The sequence below is a fragment of the Trichoplax adhaerens genome, genomic scaffold (genome assembly GCF_000150275.1).
Source record: "Trichoplax adhaerens TRIADscaffold_5 genomic scaffold, whole genome shotgun sequence".
NCBI lineage: Eukaryota > Metazoa > Placozoa > Uniplacotomia > Trichoplacea > Trichoplacidae > Trichoplax > Trichoplax adhaerens.
In genome coordinates this window covers 5,547,242-5,568,920 of record NW_002060947.1, presented here as the reverse complement: position 1 = coordinate 5,568,920, position 21,679 = coordinate 5,547,242, and the positions used below count along the sequence as shown (strand labels likewise).

The following is a 21,679-nucleotide window of genomic DNA, read 5'->3' as shown; positions in this document are numbered from 1 at the left end:
TACAGTACTGTACTGTATTAACTTATCCAAATTGATTATGGCGGTAATCAATTAGGCACAGTGTACAGTATACTGTTATTTCAATTATATCCAGTACAACTCTAACGATTTCATACTGTTCTAGCGTCTAACGTTAATATGACTTAAGTTGTTAGCCGTTAGAATATCAGTGCATCCATTTATTTCTCACTGTAAATTCCATGGACCGATTCCTGGTGCGAGATTGTAAAGGCACCGCATCTCTGACTAAAGCATGACAATAGTTGAAGCAGTGGAATCAACTAGAAAGAGATCGTTGAAAATGATGTTATTGTAAAGTAATTGATCGCAAATTCGTAATGTCAAATAGTTATAGTAGTCCAAATTTATACCAAGTCCTATTGTACCCTCTTCTTAGCAAATTATACTACTGACTGTGAATGAATGACTGCAAATATGTACCGCAGGGCGCATTCCCCTTAATACGCCAAGAAATCTCTACAATAGGCACGATCATAATATTGCTGCTATTGCAAAAGAGTGTTCTCAGTGCTATTACTGCTATATACGTTAACAGAGTTGTTGACCAATTCAATCGAAGAAACTATCGTCTTATTGAAGCTATTTCTTGCGTGAATGTCAAAATCGATGCAATAGAAGCCTTCAATTTTATTTCAGTTCCGGTAATAGAAGTAGCAAAGTACTGTAGAGTGTTGTATATGGTACACGCTAAATTCATCATATTTATGTATTACTCTATTCTATCAGGTGTCTAATACTGCGGCTATTACACCAACCTCTTTGTTCTCGCATGCGTTATTATTCCTCCAAATTGATTACTAATATAAGTGTATGCATATCATTTCCTGTACCTTTTATGTCTATTGTTTGTCGCCATCCATATAATTGTGCTATACTGGACGGTGGTAAATTTAACGCGATCAAAACAACATTATTAACAACAACCACGAAATAATTTTATTGCTGAACAATAACTCCCTCTGGTGTGCAATAACCGACGATAGTGCGAAATCTCAATAACGAAATTAACCATGAGTAATAAACCAGACAGAAGTGAAGTTAAAAGCTTCGACGTCAGCAAGCTCAAGCATATTGAAACTACGGAAAAGAATCCTTTGCCATCGTTTACAAGTAAATAACTGTAACGATGATGATTGTTGGAATTGTATTATTCTTTGCATACGAATTTAACCTTATTTCCTAATAGCAATAAAATTCTTTCGCCAAAGTTTATTGCTGCCTTTTCGTGAATAATTGTATTGAATATTATTATAACTATAATATTGTAGCTATTGCTCAAGAAAGAAGCGAAAATCGGCCTGAATTAAATGCCGTGAAAGAATTTTCAAGGCAAAAACTTCAGCACGTAGAAACTGAGGAAAAGAATCCCCTACCAACAAAAGAAAGTAAGTCTGTAGCAACTTTGTATACGTTCAAGAAGTTACTGGAGTAACCGTAGATCGCCATACACAGTATAATCGGGATATGTAGGTCTTGGTTAGTTTTTGATAAGATCTCGTCTGAAAAAGTCTAAAGTAAATGCAGTATCTACTAAAGTTAACCGTAATATTTCTATTTCTATACTGTAGTATAGTAATATCTTAGACAATACTGGTGTACACTGTACAGCATAGCTAAATTCTCAAATTGATGGTTTACTGCATTTTGCGTAGCGTACAACACTATAGACTGCAGTATATCGAGTAGGTTTACTTCGTATCTACATGCGTATGAGCTTGAAATGAAGACGTTTAATGTCTTAACAATGTTACCTTCCTGCTGAGTTTTATACAAGACATTCTACAGTTATATGTGGTAACTTAAATACGACCAACTCCTGGGAGATCGAGTTATTTCATATATACTCGTACAACTACTTCTCTACGTTAGATACAGTTTTAAATAGTATTTTACTCATCATGACCATAAGGAAGTAGCCATACCTCCTAATCAAGACGAAAAATTTAGTTATGCGCTTACTTGTAAATTACTATTACTTATAGTACTCAATTGCATTATCGAACGTTTTATGGAGTAATCATTATGTTGACAATAAATCGACCTCCTTTGAGTTTTAAATTAACTTTCCTTGATATAGAACATAGTAATCGTGCTGTTGACCTTAAAGTTGCGTAAATTCCTATATCATTTTGTAGTACATTTTCAGTTCTTGTAGTCACTCTTAATTAAAGCCTATTGTAATTTTTATCTTGATTTTTCTACTAAAATTGTACTGATAACATATTTAATATATATGTACTGTTTATATTCTTATTATAGCGATTGCGCAAGAAAAGTCCGAGTAATTGCTTCGATTACATGAAGCTATATAGAAAGCTGTTTTATTAGTCTGCACTTGATAATTTAATTACTGCAGCGTAATTTTCGTAGATTACTATTCCCTATTCATGTTAATCGACATTGATATGTAAGTGATTCCCTTACCAATAAAAACTAATAGATCTAGCTACTGAAAAGATATTTGTTTGCACTGTTTATGTGTTAGCTTGGTTAACATGTTTGTTATAAGCTGTCTATTACCTAAAATGAGTGATTTACCCACAGAGTCTGATTACACGTACGAGGGCACGTATTGATATCGAGATATCAATCAAGATTTCTGTTCTATAAGCAACTGATCCGCTTGTAGTAGAAAAATATGCTCGATTGTAACCTGTAAGTAAATAATTATAACTATTTTCAAGGTTGTAATACACTTTACGTGATATCAGTATTAAAATGGAAGATGTTCTGCGTGCTAAAAAATGTAAAGCCCACTTTTTCTAATCCCTATTTGATAGCGTTAGGTATTCCCCTAAAGAAGTACGGTAACCTTGCACTGAATACCTTATCTTCTAACGAGCCTTACATAAATATTAGAAGAAATGATCAAATGCATTCGTGACAACTACTTTTAGATGCAAACTGAACTCAGCAATACTTTTACTGAAGAAGTAGAATGTAGTTAAAGTTACTATATGAATTTAAATCAAGCCTTCTGTCCCCCCCCCCCGTATCATCCTAACTTCGGGAAGAGCGACTACTGATTGCAAGAGTCTATTATGCTGTGCTTAGCATCAGCAGTGACAACAGAGGTTTGATTGTATCAGTCTGATAAGTTCGTTTACAGATATTGTTGAAAATAGCATACATCAATACCATGTCGAAGAAATCTACTTGCTAAAGAGCTAAATTTTGGTGAATATCACGTACACATGGTACTGAGATTGATTTACTACAGTCTTATTTGTCTAATAGCATTCAGCAAATGGTGCATCTAGCTCGATAAAGCTCTGCATATAGTTCGCATGATCTTTATCTACTGTCTCATACTGTACACAATTATTCGAGAATAGTATACGGGTATCATGTTAGTAGGAAAGCTTCAGATAGTTAACATAGCTACTCAAATAGAGAATTTTTCTAATACTATATAAAATCATACGTATAGATAGCCGAATCCATTCCATCCAGGTCGCCACATATTGTGTGCACAGTCAGTTGTTCTGAATATTTTAGCATGATTCAGAGTGAATGCTATTAACGCAGTATACCTTATATCATAACGTAATATACAACAGTTGCAGGCATAATAATATAATGATAATAATGAAGAGTAATGTCCGTAGCATCTGCCATTTGGTGTATACGTTGTACAAGATGAATAAAAGAAACAATGACTCGCTTCTCTTCTGCCAATATTATTGTTGGAAGGCAACTTTACTTAATTACCAAGAATGACGACAATCAAATCACAATTGTCATGTTGTTAATGGATGAAATATATTAATTTTCTATGATCAGGTTGAAGAGATCCACTTTTCTTCATGACGAGGAGTATGTGCATCGCATAATGCATGTTGCTGCAGTGTCTTTGCAGCTGATGTAAATTTGTAGTGTCCACTAGTAAACTATCATAACAATGAGTTGGTTCTAGTCGTCATTCGTCATCGTCTAATCATTTAATGGTCCTTCGTAAAGGCCCTTTAAGTATTTACTACTTTTAAGATCTTTGCAGTGCGGAAAGCTTCTAGAGAGACGTAGTTGAACACTAAGTGCTATATTATTCTTAAAGGGCGCACTACATTTGTAAGATTTGAGTATTAAATATAAATATTTACATTCACGAAAAGTACCGTAGTCATTGCAGAATGGAAACTCTCTCTGAAGTGAAATTACCGACAAGTGAAGTTACAAATTTTAATAGCAGCAAACTCAAGCACGCTGAGATTGCGGAGAAGACTGTACTGCCAATAAGCGAAGGTATGTAACTGTTAAGATATTAGATGTTACTGTGAGCGTATTATCATGCTACTTTTTAGAAGCATTGTTTTTAATAATTATAATTATATTATTATTAAGTGATGGCGATACGGCACTACTACTGAAGTATATGACAGTATTGCCCTTTCTAGATATGTAATTTAATCCAATTTTACTGCAGTTATTGAAGAAGAATCAAGCATAGATACTGCACTTGAGTCTTCAATTAAATTTGCAGCCATGTTATATAATTTACATGTTCAAAAAATGAGCATTCAGCTACAACCTGTTGCAGATCAGGATTAAGTAACATTTGAGACTAAACAGGATAGTTAACTTCATCTAATTAATTTAATCTTTTTCGGTAAATTTTATATTTGATCATTAAGCCTGGCTAACGTGAACGTAAATTTTCTTAAGCCATGGTTAAGAACAACATCATTTAGTTAAAGATGGACAAGCAATTATAATTAGAGGCAATTCCGCAAATTACGGTACTCTCTATCAACAAGTTTCGCTAGCATTAATGTAGCTATTATAATCATTCAAGACTACTATTTGGGCAAAATTCATTGAATTCCTGATCACATAATTACAGACTTTCAATTACTCCTTGAAACAGTATACAGCACTGTGCTGTATTGGAATCAGCCATTTTTAAAAGTTGTAGGCGGCCTGCGGATTCTTCTGACCTTACGTCCAGTCATAACAATTTCTAGGGAATACTACTTCATAAAAAAAAAATAACTTTAGTATATTGTAGATAATTCTATAATTCTATTCAATAACTTGCTACACCAAAGCATAGCGAATTCCAATCTCTTTGTAAATCTCTCTATTACACTCGTATATGAAATGCTTTTAATGTTTTATGTTTTTGTATTCCACTTTCTATGCCTCGTTCGGCCCATTGTCGCCATCATTGTGCCATACTGTAAGTACACGAAACGTTCTGAAAAGGGGAGCGATAAAGCAAATGAAATGGGGTTCAATATAGACGTATTAGATAGCTATTTAAGGTTAAAAGCTCATCACTAAACAGTATCTTACTCTGGTGCGATAGAAGCAAAGGCACTGCGTGAATCCGAAAGAAAAAAAATTTAATCATGAGTGACAAACCTAATATTTCTGAAGTTACGAAATTCGATAAATCCAAACTCAAGCACACTGAAACTTCGGAGAAGAATCCATTGCCAACAAAAGAGAGTAAATAACTAACTCTAAAAGATATTGAACATTGAAACCATATACTATTTTTTCGATACTAATGTACTGTTCAGTGATTGTGATACAGTTTCCTACTATAAAATGGTGTATTTTTTTCCCTAGCACAATTTAATTCAATATTATTATTATAATCACAACATTATAGCTATCGAACAAGAAAAAACAGGAGGTTTGTAACGATCTTTTATGTGTAGGACAAATTATTAGTTTCACCGTATATCATGAAGCTTAGTCGAGATGTTTACTGCACTAGGTCAATTTCGATAAAGCTTCATCCGGATAAAATTTGAACACTTTAATTATTACAGTGACTATTAAGATTTGTTGCAATTTCAATTCATTATCATCCATATCTGCGTATATTAGAATGCACCGCAATATGCGTAACCAGTACTTTTAGCCTTGCAGTCCTCGCATTGAAACATTTAATTTAATGTATTGAACAGTAGTATATTTCTGTCCAATCTTGCCCAATTTAAAAAAATTTCATCACAACTTTTTCTTCACTGTATTCGCATCTGGTTGTTGTGTGATTAATTAACGTAAGATTCTGCGGATAACATTAAATCTCCAAAACGAGTGCCTAATGTAAAGCTTTATACTGATCGATCGCGACAAGTAATTAGTCCAGTTATAACTTCTGATATTTGATCTATTGACTAGGATCTGGCAAGAAATAGGATGTGCTAACCAACAGGTTACAGTAAATAACTGTAACAAAGTGATATTGGTACCATTTACGGCAAGGCATTTATCCAATATACGCGTATACTGATTTTCAACTGCGGATTCATAGTATTAGAGCTCTGCACAATATCTTTACGATTGATTTAACGAGTCTCTTTTTTTAACTTTAAAATTGCTTAGCCTGCTTGCAACTGTCAGGATGTAGCGATAATGCTTTTATAAAGTAGATGATAGTTCTAATTAATCTCGATTTACTACTGTGATTTAGAATGGTAAAAACTCGTGTAATACTGGTATCATCTTACTTGATTTATTAATAAACGCATTGGATCCAGCTGCTTAGATTATAAATAGATTAGTCGATACTTGTTAGTTTAACTACTGACTGCGTAATGATTTTTATTGGTTACTTTTCCATTGGCTAAAATAGCCTATGCTGTAAAGGAGACTCTGATAAAAAAAAATGAGAAATTCCACCTCCAAATATACTAATGTCAACGCCGTTGAAATTTGTCTGGTGTTTAAGAACGCATCCTATGTAGTAATGGTACCGCTTTAGAAGGAGTCCAATAGAGTGGCTGATAGCTGAAGGATAGGATCTATACAGTAACTTTACGGTATGTTATATCTTGATATTGGTAAATCGCCTTCGGCGATTTCTGTATGTGAATTCATCTGCACTATCTGTTTTAATTTACCACCACGGCGGTAAAGTATTGCTACTAGTTACTTCTACGCGTAGTACAATAGATAGATATGGACAAGGCTGTTTACAAAGTTAAAACCTAGTGATCAGTTGATGATATTGGTGATGAAATATTCTTTGACTTTTCCTGCGGAAAAAGCAAATTCATATCGAGTCAATTTGTGCAACATGTACATTTCTGAAAATAGTTCGTTTCAGGACTGCTACGGGCTTAGGAATGAAATGTAAAGTGTGTTCAGAACTTTAGATATTATATTTTAATATTACAATTTTACATTGAACAGATAGATAATCGACTCTTCATGATTAGAACACTAAAAAGTTCGGATTTTTAAGAGTAGAACTACTATCCACATTAATTTAGCAACGATACCGTTTGTTGACGTGTATAAAAGCCTCTCGTCTTTAATTCAGCTATAGCACATAGGCAAATCATTATGTAGTAAATGTAGATACTCATAAGGCATGTACGTATACTTTTCACATTTTATTCTGTATTGTAAATTTGTGAAGAATATATTTTTTCAACAACATTGCGAAATCACCTAAACCACAGTACAGTATGTACACTATGGCTGCTGTGGTTATCTTAGTTGCTACGCTATACAGTGTTAGCCAAAATACAAATAACTTGAAACTTTTGGAAATCTTTTAAACGGCGCCATATCAAGCTTATAGAGTAATATAATATCGAAGAACAACGCTTTAAGAAAGAGCTGCTAAGGATTCCAGTAGTATTGTGACCACCCTTGCAGCATTGTCATATTTATAATCGATCACTACTGTAGGCTACGCCAATACTATCACACAAAATAGTCAGCTAAAACAACTACTTTTTAAGAAAATTGACATTTTATAAAATTCGAGACGTTAAGTAATCGCGATGGCTAGCTACATATCTCGTATTGATCGATAACTCAACTATTGGAGCAAACTTTAGAAAGATATCATTTTCAGGCAAACCCCGTTCGTTGAGAGTTACTTCTAAAATCGTAAGCTAATATATGATGTAGACAAACGATGATGTAATCGCAAAATACGCGTCGATGTGTTATCTTCGCAGGGATAATCAATATCTATTACCAAGATTATAGATTTACAACAGAGTATTTTATCTTAAGGGTAAATCAACTGCAAGAATTGCTTCAAAAGCTATCTCTCCATTCCCTACTTTAAATAGGGATTGACGATATTTTGAATAAACCACTTATTAGAAAACTGTAAATGATCGCCTTCAGTTTTAAGAAAGACCAACTTTTTGGCGTGATCCATGGCCTTCAATCCTAACCAGTCTTCCTTATATAAACGACTTTGTTGGAGAGTGAAAGTTTCCGAAGTTGAATTTTCTTTATAGAATCCAAACCATTCACTTGCTTTAGGCTGGACAACAGTATCATTCTCAAATTTAACCATGACGAATTTGGATAACTTCATTAAATTCTTTTTATAAGTAGCATTGATTCCTCTTTCCTGATTAATATCAGCTAAGAAAACACTTTTCTGCTTATATTCTTTCTTATTGAGAGGATCTTGCCAATATTCCGCTGGTGTTACATTATCTTGAATAAATGGTACATAAACACCTTGGTTCAGAAGTTGTCGTAATAAATTGCATAATTCGCTGGAATTACCAGGACAACGAGGGAAGCCATAAACACCTTGATGTTGTCCTCCAATGGAGATGAAATTACGCATAGGCGGGTTAGGACAGCGTTGAGCTACTGCTCTCAGAAATTGTCCCCCTTGAGAGAATCCAACAGCATTATAACCGTGTTTTAACTTGGGATCTTTTGCTAATTTTTCACACACCATAGCAATTTGCTTATTGGCATTTAAGAAATATCCATTGAAGGTGTCCTCGAAAAAATTGGTGCCAATTTGTAGTGATCTGACATAGATGCCTTTGACATTGGATTCAATCACTTTTTGAATGCGCCCTATGCTCAGTGGGTTGCAGCAGCTGTCACCAAGGCCATGCCATAAGACAGCAGGCGTTGGGCTTGACTGTGTATGACAAGTTAAACCGAGCAAAATCCAGGTGATGGAGAAGAAAATCCTACGAGAGAGAAGCGCTCTAGCCATCTTGGAGGCTGTTGTTATTCTTTTTCATGAGTTCAGTGCAGAAAGGAGATAGAGTCCGAGTCATGTGACTGGAGTGAGAACCAGAAGCTTGAAGCACAGTACTGTACAGTACAGCATGATGTGCGGTACTGTACACTGTAGTACTGAACTGTACTACAGTAGAAGAAGATCTTGCGCAGTGTAAAGTCTTTCGCTGACAGTATTGGAACCACACCCAAGTGGATACGTTTACTCCATGATTGATTATGTAATGGAAATTATTTGAATTGAAACTCAGCAATTACAGTGTGGTATGCATAATAAATCATATCGTTATAAGCCATTTCAGCGATGTATTGATAGCTGTTAACAGATGCTGGATCGATCTAAGTATAGTGTAGAGTAAGACAGAAGTCTGCTGTACTGTACAGTGTACAGGCTGCAGTCGCTGGAGTGATCGTTCTTGGACGGACAGACACTTCCCACCTCCATATTGTGCCAAACTAGATTCTACGATGGCTCAATGCGTAAAGTCCTTTTACGCTCAGGTCCCTGTCATACAATCAGCTGGATAAGATCGACAATGTTATTGAAAGGAGTACCAGTAATTTAGAAAACAGATACACACGTTGCCGACTCAGTAATCATTTTTCGACATGAACGGGACCTCACTTTCCAGTTCGTAAAGATTTCCGTCCGTCTGAGGGTGCGATCCGTCCGGGTCTGCTTCTAGTAGTCTATGGTGCTGCACAGGTCAAAGTCAACACCATGTCCGGTCGTGCAACTCATGACCCACCCACTTGCTTTCCAAATACTCGAGCCTGGAAATACCTCTAGTTCAGTAGAGTACAGTATGAGTACGCACTCCACTTAGAGCACTTAGTTTAGTGGTGGCTAGCATTGGAAGTCAACGTCCGTAGGCGCATTGGATGAAACATTTGGCAGGCCGTTCAAGTTGAACAATTTGGGGGTTGAACCGATCAAATATTGAGAAGGAGAGCATCCAAGATATCCATATCAGGGACTCCTTGGGAAAGAAATTCTACCTAGTTGTATGTTGAGGAGTGATCGAATCGATCCAGTTAATTCGTAGAGCAAGAACTTGATGTTCAGCATTAGTGGGTAAGTAAAAAAGCTATTACCAACAGGCTCCATAATGCAATAGACAGAACTTCAAGCATTAGCGTTATGGCGGTTATGTTGAAGCTGGGTAAATAGCAATTTGATGGGGTGATTTTCATCGCCAGCCTCAACAGACATTCAATCCGTTCGATTATGAAAAGCCATTACTAGAGTAATGCAAGTTGAAATTTACTAGAAATGATCTGATATTGATGGGCTTACCGTTATGCTAATACTGTATTGGATGATATCGGGCTAGCATAATAAAATATTAATTGAAATAACTCTCAAGATACAGCTAAAAACAGCATTGGCTGTTCGATCAAGTCTTTAACGCTGCTGATAGGTCTTCATCGTTTCTTTCGTAGTCGCAAGTTACTTTACAACTCGTTCCCAATTCCACCATGGATGGTATTTACTCACTGTTCCAGACGTCAATGATCCAGGGATTAAATTCAATCGTCTCCTAACTACTTCAACATAAACTACATCCGCCATATTTGATTTCAACCTGTCTTTCCGTAACCGCAATAATTTCTCCTCCCATACAACAATACAACAACAATCACTTGTATCTGCTACTGCGTTTCTCTGTCAACTGGTACCTTGCATATTCTCGTTCATTTTATTTTATATTTCATCATGAGTGGTATGTAAAGAGCAATTATTGAATAACTACCATGGGACTCATCCATGTACTATACTAGCAACTGGAAAATTATCTGCCATCATTCATCATTGCCAAAAAATAACAGCGCTATCTTAGCATAGAATACACGCTCCCGTTAAAACCTTTCCAATACCAATACCATGCATTGACAGGATACACTTCATGAGTAATAACCCCTTGTCTACTAGGCTAATTTACCGTCAATAAACTTCAATCTTAAGCTAGAAAAGTAACTTGATTAGATCATTCATTGACTTTGACGCTCTCGCTGCCTACCTTGAACTTAAATTATTTAAATAAACGACTGCCCCAGGCCAAACTCCCTCACTCTTGATGACCTCATACTGTTCAAGCCTGTCGTGTTATGGATACCTAATCTCGTCATTTTATTGCAATTATTGACTCAACAAAAACGTGAACAATAACGTAGATTAAGATATCATACATGAAGTTGCTTACAATCGCCATCAGTCCAACTTGATTGATTTTATGTCTGTTTTTACCAACGTTTTCGTCCTCCTCTCAACCCAATTAAATCCACTCTGGAAATTTCAAATCTCTATTTTTTCACCTATTGTCTAAAAGTGGACGAGATTCGACCACGGTCGCCATCACCAATTAGTGGAATTACTTCAGTCGTCATAGAAATTCATTGAATATATCGATAATTAGAATAGGAGATAATGGCTACTAACATTCTTGTAATCGCTGTTGATTTGAAATACTACGACCTTACTGTACAGTAGTCTATGCAGTACTGCATTACTAAGGTTAATACGCTCCTTAATTCGATTATTGAATCATTTTTCAGCCCTCTTCAGTGAAGGAAGGAGAAGAAACTGTTTGATATTTACCGTAGCATTGCAAATTAATTGAATCACGGCCACTAATACATAATCAGGGATTCAGGGGACATAATCAAAAAATATTATTCCCATGCTTTGCATTCTTGGCTTGCCAAGTATTTGATCTTTTAACCGCCATGCATCTCTGTCATACCACTATCAAGTAGGTTATTGGAAAAATGTCCCTGGATAAGTATGGAAAAAGTCTTCAATTATTATTTAATTGCTCTCTACAATCGTAGACGTCTGCCAGTAAAATAAAGATTGGATGGATGGCTCTATTATTGTCTACAAACAAAATGAGACTTTAACTATTATCATACGCTCATTAATTTCTAATCGCTAGTCTGACTTGACTTTCAATTGATGTTGTCTCCGTATCGATTTATCCTAGCAAAAGTTCAAAGTGTCTGATAGGCTTTATAACAAGCATAAAGTACCCGTGCATTTCTACTTCCCCTTCTGCACAGTTGGATTCTTAAAATACTATCTTGAAGGCTGTAATAAAACTACATTGCACTGTATGTAAGACTTTGAAACATTTTTTATTTATTCAAAGTTACCAACATAGTAGATAATAAATGTTGTTAACCGCTAGTCACCTTTTGTCGATTTGATTGCCAAGACTATGGTAAATCTAAAGAATGGATTTTTTACTTAGCCCCTTGCCCTAGTTACGTTCCTTATGCAGTGTGTTCGATCGTTCTCATTTCTTAATATATATGGTACGTATATTAAGAATTAATTACCTTATAAACTTGATATGAAGTTTCAAATACACTTGACAAAAGTATCAACTAGCGAAGGTATTACTCTTTGTATAGTAGGAAATGGTTGGGTACTTGGGCCATCTTTTATTATTTTAATTGGAGGATGCTCTTCTTCTAACACTGAATCTTAACTCAATTCCTTGCCACTTTTTCAAAACGTTATTGCATCGACGTGTATCTCGTTTTTTTATTTCTCGTATCAAGTCAATTTTCTCACAATTTATTATTGATAACCTGCTTAGCCTAATAAATACTGTATATTCAATTCAACATTTAATATCAGTTCTTTATCAATCATTTTTTTAGGGGTACTAATATATAATCAATTAATTGTTAACTCCCGGTAATCCAAGTGAAATTTTATTACAAAAATCACTTCGGACATTTCTAAAGAAAGAAACTATATACGTATACTATTCATTCTTGTAACTCTTGCCATTGCTGTACAATATGGCTGCAACCGGTGGTATGCCTTTACTAAGTGGTAATATTTCTAAAGAACTTGCTGATAAGCTTAAAAGGAGAAGTGGAGCTGATCAATCGGTATGACCACTGTTTGTAGCTATTTTATTTTCATCTGTAATGATATAATGCACACAGCATACGACATTATGAATATACACTAGTATTATATATAAGTACTGTATTCAATATACCCACTTAAAAGAAGGGCTTAGAATGCGCCAACATTACACTGCACTATTTCATGATTGAATGTATAGCTAAACTGTTCGTAATAAGTACGGAATTGAATTAAATCGGACATAGAAAAGCATGCATCGAGTCTAGTATACTACAAATCGATTTGCACAGTGAAATACAATGAACGAAATGAAATTTACTGCATGGTATTTCATCGAATTTGACTCTATCCCGTTACCATAGCACTTAATGCAATCGAGTAAATTTCTTGCTTAGTAATCCTACGAACTCGATCCTTCAACCGAATAATAAAGCTAAATTTCCAATGGTTTTAAACTCATCATTTGTCTGTAGAATTTTTTGAGAACAGTTTCGTTACTTTACACGTATATCTTATCCTGTAATTTTATATTGGAACTCGAAGCAAACCTTAGTTATTCCGATAGTAGGGTATACTTATCAGTAAATGACTTCTTTTGGGGGATACATACTATTAGGAACAACCCGAATCACCAGTTGGTGAGAAATCGACACCACCATCAATTGCTAAGAAACCGATCGGTTTTAATCCACTGCTTGGAAAGAAAATGCCAGCCCAAAATTCCTCACCATCAAATGAAAAACCGACTCCACCAGCTGTTGCAAAGAAACCGATCGGATTTAATCCGATAACCGCACAAAAAACACCAAATCGACAGTTTGGTAACGATATAGCCAAAGAATTAAATGCCAAGCTTAAAATTCAGAGCCCATTTGCAACTCCTCCTAGAGGAGTTAAATTACCGATTCAGGTTGGAGAAATTCATTTTTTGGCTGTAGTAATAAAGATGCCTTAAATGCTTTGCCCTAAGTTGTTTTATTATTGACGTCTAAGAGTAATAATTCTTTTATAGACTATGAGACAGAATAGCGATGGAGGAACGCCGAATAAATTATTGAATCAGCAAAAACAAGGTAGGTCCCAAAATAGCAGAATCACTTCTAAAAGGGATACAGTAGTATTCCGATTTTTAATGATCCACATTGTGATGTTATAGATCTTGCTACGCTTTTACTTGATATACCATAATGCTTTCAATCGCTGATGATCCTGTATTATGTGCTCATAATTTTTAGACGAGCCTGTACAGTATGACAAGGATGGTATGCCAATTAGTAGTTCACCTGTTCTGAATCATAGCGCTGCGCGTGATAGGATACGTGTTATGCCAAAGAAAAATAGAAGAGGCACTAAGCATCTAAGTCTCGATTTTGACTCTCACATGGATCAAGGGGAAACCAATGTCAGAGTTTCGAATAAGGATAAATCGGTTAGGGCTTAATTATGTACGATACCTGTAAATTATCAGTTGTATTTGCACTCAACGGCAAAGAGTAACAATAACTTTTTTCAACGAATTCAGAGAGAAGAAGGTCGAGATAGAAGATCGGTAGCTGTCTCTCCTACTGTTGATTATGCAATGGAAGTTGATCAGGAAATTACGGTTAGTCATATCGTATCAGTATTTTCAATGTTACCACTTGAGATAAATAGACTTGTGATAATAATCTGTAAAGTTCATTTTACTGGTTTTATATCACTTATTTGTTTTTTTCGCGTAGATATCCAAAGTATCAAAAGATATCTCTAAAAAGACAGATACGAAGGACAATGCTAATACCCTTCTAACTGAAACTGAAGACGACACTGAAGAAATGTTTGTTTAAAAATGTTTGATTTTAATAATTTTATAAGTAGTAGATATTAATATACAGTAAACTACCAGATATTCGTGAATTAGGCTGCACGACTCCATTGTATTATCAATGGCTATTATAATTACAGACATCGAAATTATGTTTTCCTTCATACCGTTTTATTGATGAGATTGAGTTAATTGTAAATGTGCACAATTTAGGGCACAATGCTTGAGAAAAATGTGATGAAGTTTATTCCATTGATATCCATGAGCAATAGCTGACGAAACTGTATGCATAATATAACAATATTATCGATTCGCAAGTGACTGCAATGTATCCTAGCGTAATTGAAACCTGAATTGAGATGGTCAATACGCTGGTTAAGTTATTATTTGCCCAACGTATATTAATGTAAACCAAACTTTAATGTGTTTATTACGCAATTAAACAGAAACATGCTTAAAGAGTTTGTTATTTGTGTCTAAATTACAATTACTGCACTCTACTGCTATCTTCCTATTCTTGACGACTATTAATTTTGTTATTAGACTTATAACTAATGTAACCTTTGAAATTCAAGTACATACCATAAAAGAAAACGATTTTATAACATAACCCAATTGTGATAATATTGTGTTTATGATTGATCTAGTTCGTCTATGTTAGAACTAAGATAAAACAAAGGCGATAAGCATTGTTATCATTAATAAGAAACAAGGCAAAAAGGTAAGGTATTGGCTTAAAACGGAGCTACACTTATTTCAATCAATGGGAATTTTGCTCAGGCAATCGTTGCGTTGATCATACGAAAATATGTTGTTATGCAAAATCCGTATATACTATGCAAATGCTTGATTGATTTTATTCAGTTGAACCGAATTTTGACTATCATACAATAAATTTATACATAGGGTCTTGTGCAATAGATGTAATTTGGCATTATGGAGATACGCATAAATAATCAAACAGATAAATATAGCATATTAATATATATATATAATAAAAAGGTGTTTGTACATCAGTATGATTTTACTTCATTGCGTTATGGTCGCAATCCTTTGGGCTTACGTAGCTATTCTTCTCACGGTATCAAAGTATTTATGATTTCTTCCCGTATTGTATAACCATGGGCTTCCCTTTCAGCTTATATCCATTTACTACATCTAGTGCTTTCCCCGCAGTAGCTACATCTAATTTTGATAGGTTTGACATTATTACGGAATGTAATCAAATAAGATTTTATAAAGATAATCAGAGTTTAATACGTCATGAATGAGTAGTGTCTATCGTTATACCTGAAAATGTTACGAACGCTTGACCTTTCATTTTGCCTTTCATTAACCGAAATCGGATATTATCTTTACTGTCTTCTTGAAATCCTATAAAGGTCATGACTAAATCTTTCTCATTGACTTTATCACTTAAATTTTTGATGTAGAGCACCTACAATTGCCCAAATTTTATATAGACGTCAATGCTTTAACTACGGAATATTATATATGAATAAAGTAAGTTATATGGGGAAATAGATTAGTACCTTAGAAGGTTCTCCCTGCTCATAATGAGCAAATCTTGCCATAGCTCTTATTTCCTCAATAGTTATTCTATTCTTGATAATATCTTCTGCTTTTACTGCTTGCAAATTATCACGCAAGGTACCAGTACCGTAATTTATTCCCTTAGTTCTATATTGGAGTAAATAAAATAACTTGATCAACAGTTGTATGTCTATACAGTCTAAATATTCAGCTATGGTATGGTATAGCATATTTGAAGACAGAAAGTACTCGTTGTCGTTTTGCTTTATAAAAAATAATTCTCTGAAGCTTTAGTGAGTCATACAATGTAATATTCTTGCCTTGTTTCGTCTTTCGTAGATGGAGAACTACTCGGTTGATCAATAGTAATTTCTACTTTGCACGTTGCATCGTCAATTTCAGAAGATACGGGTAATCTTGTTTCCTCGTCGTTCAATTCTTTGCACTTGCTATTGGAATTGTTACCATCAGTAGTGCTTATAGAATGGTTCACGTTATCCACTGTAGCTTGTAATATTGCATTTGATTCAATACTTTCTGGTCTTAAAAGATGACTGAACATTGTCGCCTTCTCTGTACCGCGAATGATTGATTTTTCAATATCCATTAACTGCCTGCAACATACAGCAATGTAGAAATTTAAGAATCGGATGATATCCATTTCACATTAATATTATATAATTTTGGTCCATCATTCTGATAATGCTTAATTTTCACCTATTCATTGGTTTAGCATTGGTAAAACTATCAGGATGTGCCAGCATTGACTCTTTTTTAATTATCTTGCGTTCGATATTTTCTAGCCTGTCTCTAGCTATGCTTGGATCAGTACCGTATCTTTTCCGCTTTGTTGACTGAAATTGTGACTCTATGTTATCTTCTATTTTCCATCTACAATCGTAAGAATGAATGAGTATCATTTATGATAATCCGGTATGCACAGTGCTTGGTACCTTATCTCTTCTTCATCTAAGCCTTGATTTCTTAAAAAATTAGTTTGGTCATTTATTGACGATTTTACTTTATATTGATCCAAAGATAATTGTCCGCTAAATTCTCCCTGAGCATTATCAACGACTGTTCCACCGACAAAATCCCTACGTTGCCTGCCATCATGATGTATAAGAATTTGGCAAAATGAGTATGATTAGTATTCGATTACTATCATCTTCCATTTGAGAGCATTTAACCAGCTAATGTTTACAATCGCATGCATGTAGAAAGGCTTACCTTTTGACGTCGACGGACTTACTTAATTGCTTTTCCAGTAAATCATGTAGGAGTTTATCGGTTTCTGATTCAACGTTATCATTGGGAGGAGCTTCAATCCGCTGATCTTCATATGGTGTTGAAGAATCGCGAATCAAGCGAATTACCCCCCGGCTTTTATATCGCGTAGGATGACCACTTTAAAGAATGCACGTATCAAGGATCATGATGAGTAAAATAAGGTACTTACAGTAAGTCCAATTTTATAACGATATCTTGCATATCACTAACATTATGCTTCTTCATGAACGACTAGTATCTGATTTCATTTTTTTATAACGTCACCTATACAGTCCTTGTATGTATTGACTATGCTAGGGTAAATTATTACAGTATGATGTACTGTTCTATGTCTAGGCATAACTAGCAGTCATTTCCATTGCAATCTACTGTACTTACCATGGAATGCCGGTTTTTGCGTAGGATGTTGGATCTTCTCGGAAAGGTTTACCGCTCACTGTAGTAATGATAAAAGTATAGAGATGTGTTAATTGTGAATAGATTGGTGATGCAAAGTGAGTTTCTAAAAACGAGATGACTTCTACTATCGATGGGTATATTGCAATATTGGTTGGCTCCAAGGATGACTTGGATTGTTTTTGTTACTGTAAATAAGCAATCAATCATCCACTTGCAGTAACCTACAGTATAGGCAATCAACTCCATTCCAAATTGAGTATTGTAAGTAACTAGACGTGTTGCATGGAGGCCTTTGCTAAGCATTTTCAACATTTCAGGTTTACGCATGTAGAATTGCAACCTTGATCATTGTGAGCATGCTATACTAGTCTATTCCTGTCGAAGGGACTACACCGATTTGCAAAATGCTTGTACGAATGAAGGTCTGTGGTCATTACAGCACAGTACCTGTACTTCTTCACCAGTCGTCAAATAGTTTTGTCCAAGTACTGTCGTACTCAATCAAATACACTATTTTGACGTTGCCATTTCAATTCGACAACTATGACTATCACTCACCTGATCCTCCAACCATTTTGTTAGCATTGATGATGAAATAATCATTTACTTGTACAAATCAAGGTGGAAATTGTTGTGAGTTGGCGAGTTTGTTGATGAATTGATTTTACCCTCCGTAAGCTACAGTATACAGTACTGTACACGTACAGTACTTTGAACTGTAAGCTACAGTGCACAAAACCGTACTGTCTGTCAACTACAGTACTGTACTGTACACGTTCATCTGTACCTTACAGTACAGTACTGTACTCCAGAGTATTTTTTGTACTGTAGCTAGCGTTTTCATTTTGAGATATTTAGCGTCCGTCTGAAGATAATTTCCGACAAATGGCAAATAGCTCATACAGTACTGTACAGTACTAGACTGTACGACGATTTCTTGTACAGTTTCATCATGCTTTGTTTAAGCATTTCCTTACTTATGCCACTAAAAGACCAAAATCTCATTTGGCATTTCCTGTAGATTTCTATCCTATCTCGTTTAGGACTATTTATTGATATTTATGAATAGAAAAAAATTTTTATTTAGCATTTCTTCTAAACTCCGATCATTTTGTATTTATTATCATTCACCATTTTATGGTGAAACAGGAATGTCTGCAAGATTGAAACGTTTAAAAAATGTCTATAAAACTATTCTATCTAGTGGGAAGTACTTTATAGTTAATTGCTTAATTAATCATACATTCCTAATGATATATTGCGTAATTAGAATTAGTCTACGTACGATCTTTATAGCACAAGGGACTGAGGAAAGAGTGTTGCTAAGGCACAGCTAGAGGAGGAAATATTGACTTTTCTTATTGTTGCGTTGCTAGTAAATATCATCGTCGTTATAATAAGCAGAAAATCGACAATTTACACTAGTATCCAAATAGCAAATACTGTAACCCTTGCTTTTTATTAGAGGAAATTAATGTTCAGGTATTAATGTATCTTTTTATACCTTAACTATTTATTACATTACTCTCAGCTGAACTATAGCACAACAGCTCCTTATTAAATTAAGAAAGAGATAAGTTATGCGTTCAATATCGATAGAATTTGGAATGATAGAGTATATCATTTCTACTCTGCATGAAACAGCATTGTTGAAATTAGCAAACTGTGAGTAAAATGGTAGTGCTAAAGAGATTGTAATATCAGATGCCTCATACACATTAAACATAAGAATAAGCAAATTACAGAAAGAGCACCAATAAATTTTTGATGACAATAATGTTCATAACATAGCAGTCCTGAAGAGATTGTAATATTAGCTACCGTAAACACAGTATATTAAATATAAGAACACGCAAATTGCAAAAAGGGTACCGATATGTCTTTGATATCATGCATAAAACAGCAGTCCTGAAGATATTGTAACATTAGATATCCTGCATATAGTATATTAAGTATAAGGACATGCAAATTGCAGCTAGAGTATCGATATTTCTTGATAATGTGCCTAAAATGGCGATACGAAAGAATTAATTTTTAATATCAGATACCTTAAATGCAATGTTTTTAATGTAAGAACGTACACATTGCTGAAAGAATACCGATATATCTTTGATAATGTACGTGAAATGGCAGTACTGACATATTTTTTGATGACACGGCTAAAATAGCAGTGATGAAGAGAGTTTATGTCGTCTGGCATTATTTATAGCCTGACAATACCAGTTACCTTTTTCTATATTAAAATGTAAAAATTACCTTATTTTAAAAAGGATACCAGTATATCTTTTGATAATTCATTAGTATGCATAAAAATAGTGCAAGCACCCTATTTCATCGATTCACACCTGTCATCATCTACAATTACTTTATTTTAGCATAATTGACTATTCTACATGAAATAAATATATTTTACTTTAGTTATATACCGCGATATACCCTAAAGATATCTGTATATTTCCAATCATGCTACACTACTTTCCAATTGAAAAGATTCTACATTGGTTTTACTATTGCATTCTTGAATAATTTATTAGTGCTAAGCTAATATTAGAGCTCTCTTCTTACACTTTGCTCAAATGCCAAGTTGACTTGTTTGAGGATATTTATTGTAAGAAAGTGAGAAAAATTGCAAACTGATCTCTATAAACGTCTACTGAACGTCGGATAAATTGATGCACAGATAGAATGCAAAATTAGAGTGTATTCTGTTGTTATTATTTCAAACTGTATAAAGTGGTTGTATAGGTCGAAAAACAAGCTCGTTTTACTTGAACACTCTTTAAACATCTTAAATTCGATGGAGGAATAAGTCTATTGCATAAGAATGTACAATATTCTACGGCTGGCTTAATCGGTATACCTTTTCCAGCGTCTAGAATTTTATTCATCATTCAATGCCATTTAATTTACTACTCTTAACATCCTCAACATCAACAGAAAATATTACTATTAAAAAAAATATTGAAAATATTAGAAATTGCTAACATTATTAATGACCAAATGTTCTGCCATGATGAACCTGTGCAATACAAAAGAATAGTCGCATCAAAATGGATAAACAAGTGGCGATTCTTTCCATCCTTAACACCGACAGAAAATGTCGTTATTGAAGAAATATTGAAAATATCAGAAATTGCTGACATTATTGAAGAACATTTTGTCATGTGAGGCTCTACACTGTAGACTGTACAGTATGAAAGGACAGCCTTAATCATTCTATTCCAAGCAGGAATAACGCCCGTTATCCATAACTAATGATTTGAATTGATCTTTGTTTTGTATTTGTCAATTTAATTTTTGTAAGCGTCCGTTGCTAAAAGTGCTTGCATATATGATCATTGACTTTAATCATAGGATTTCAGGATACGCTACGCCATCTATAAAATGTCTGCTATCTTCAGCCAACTGTGAATTTTTAGCCAACAAAGATTTTAACTTTACTTAAGCTACGTGGACGGTTAATGACGACATTGATCGCAGTTATTATTGGCATAGTCGTCGTAATCAAACATCAATGTTGCTCTTAGTGATTTTACCAAATGCCATGCTTGGAAATACACACTTTAACACTTCAAAGAGGAAATATCTCTAATTATTCCTTGATTGTTTTATTGACTTATTAGCTAGTGTAAACCCGGCTACACCGGCATTTCTCTACAAAATATATGAATCTATTACTTCACATAAGAATATCTATATGGCATCTGTGTACACAGCCCGCGTAGCCGATCATTATCGCTCCAAATTTTAAAGCAGCTTCGTAAAGGTAAGCATAATTT

At 34.5% G+C, this 21,679-nt stretch overlaps 4 protein-coding genes across 4 annotated transcripts; 2 read left to right on the top strand and 2 right to left on the bottom strand.

Annotated features, from left to right (window-relative positions):
- Positions 1 to 1,031: 1,031 nt before the first annotated feature.
- On the top strand, positions 1,032 to 5,477 carry TRIADDRAFT_25752 (uncharacterized protein; the record flags this gene model as incomplete). The annotated part of the gene is made up of 2 exons (XM_002112946.1): positions 1,032 to 1,123; positions 5,375 to 5,477. The coding sequence occupies 2 exons, from the start codon at positions 1,032 to 1,034 to the stop codon at positions 5,475 to 5,477; spliced, it is 195 nt and encodes a 64-aa protein (XP_002112982.1).
- Positions 5,478 to 8,050: 2,573 nt separating this feature from the next.
- On the bottom strand, positions 8,051 to 8,965 carry TRIADDRAFT_25162 (uncharacterized protein; the record flags this gene model as incomplete). Its single annotated transcript, XM_002112500.1, has 1 exon — positions 8,051 to 8,965. The coding sequence occupies one exon, from the start codon at positions 8,963 to 8,965 to the stop codon at positions 8,051 to 8,053; it is 915 nt and encodes a 304-aa protein (XP_002112536.1).
- A 3,836-nt stretch (positions 8,966 to 12,801) lies between these two features.
- Positions 12,802 to 14,700, top strand: TRIADDRAFT_56658 (uncharacterized protein; the record flags this gene model as incomplete). The annotated part of the gene is made up of 6 exons (XM_002112945.1): positions 12,802 to 12,894; positions 13,491 to 13,784; positions 13,887 to 13,947; positions 14,110 to 14,303; positions 14,397 to 14,477; positions 14,596 to 14,700. 6 exons carry the CDS (start codon positions 12,802 to 12,804, stop codon positions 14,698 to 14,700), a joined length of 828 nt encoding a protein of 275 aa, XP_002112981.1.
- Positions 14,701 to 15,780: 1,080 nt separating this feature from the next.
- Positions 15,781 to 16,267, bottom strand: TRIADDRAFT_8568 (uncharacterized protein; the record flags this gene model as incomplete). Its single annotated transcript, XM_002112499.1, has 3 exons — positions 15,781 to 15,863; positions 15,969 to 16,116; positions 16,211 to 16,267. Coding segments are annotated over 3 exons (288 nt in total), but the record flags the coding sequence as incomplete, so codon positions are not given.
- Between the last annotated feature and the right edge of the window lie 5,412 nt (positions 16,268 to 21,679).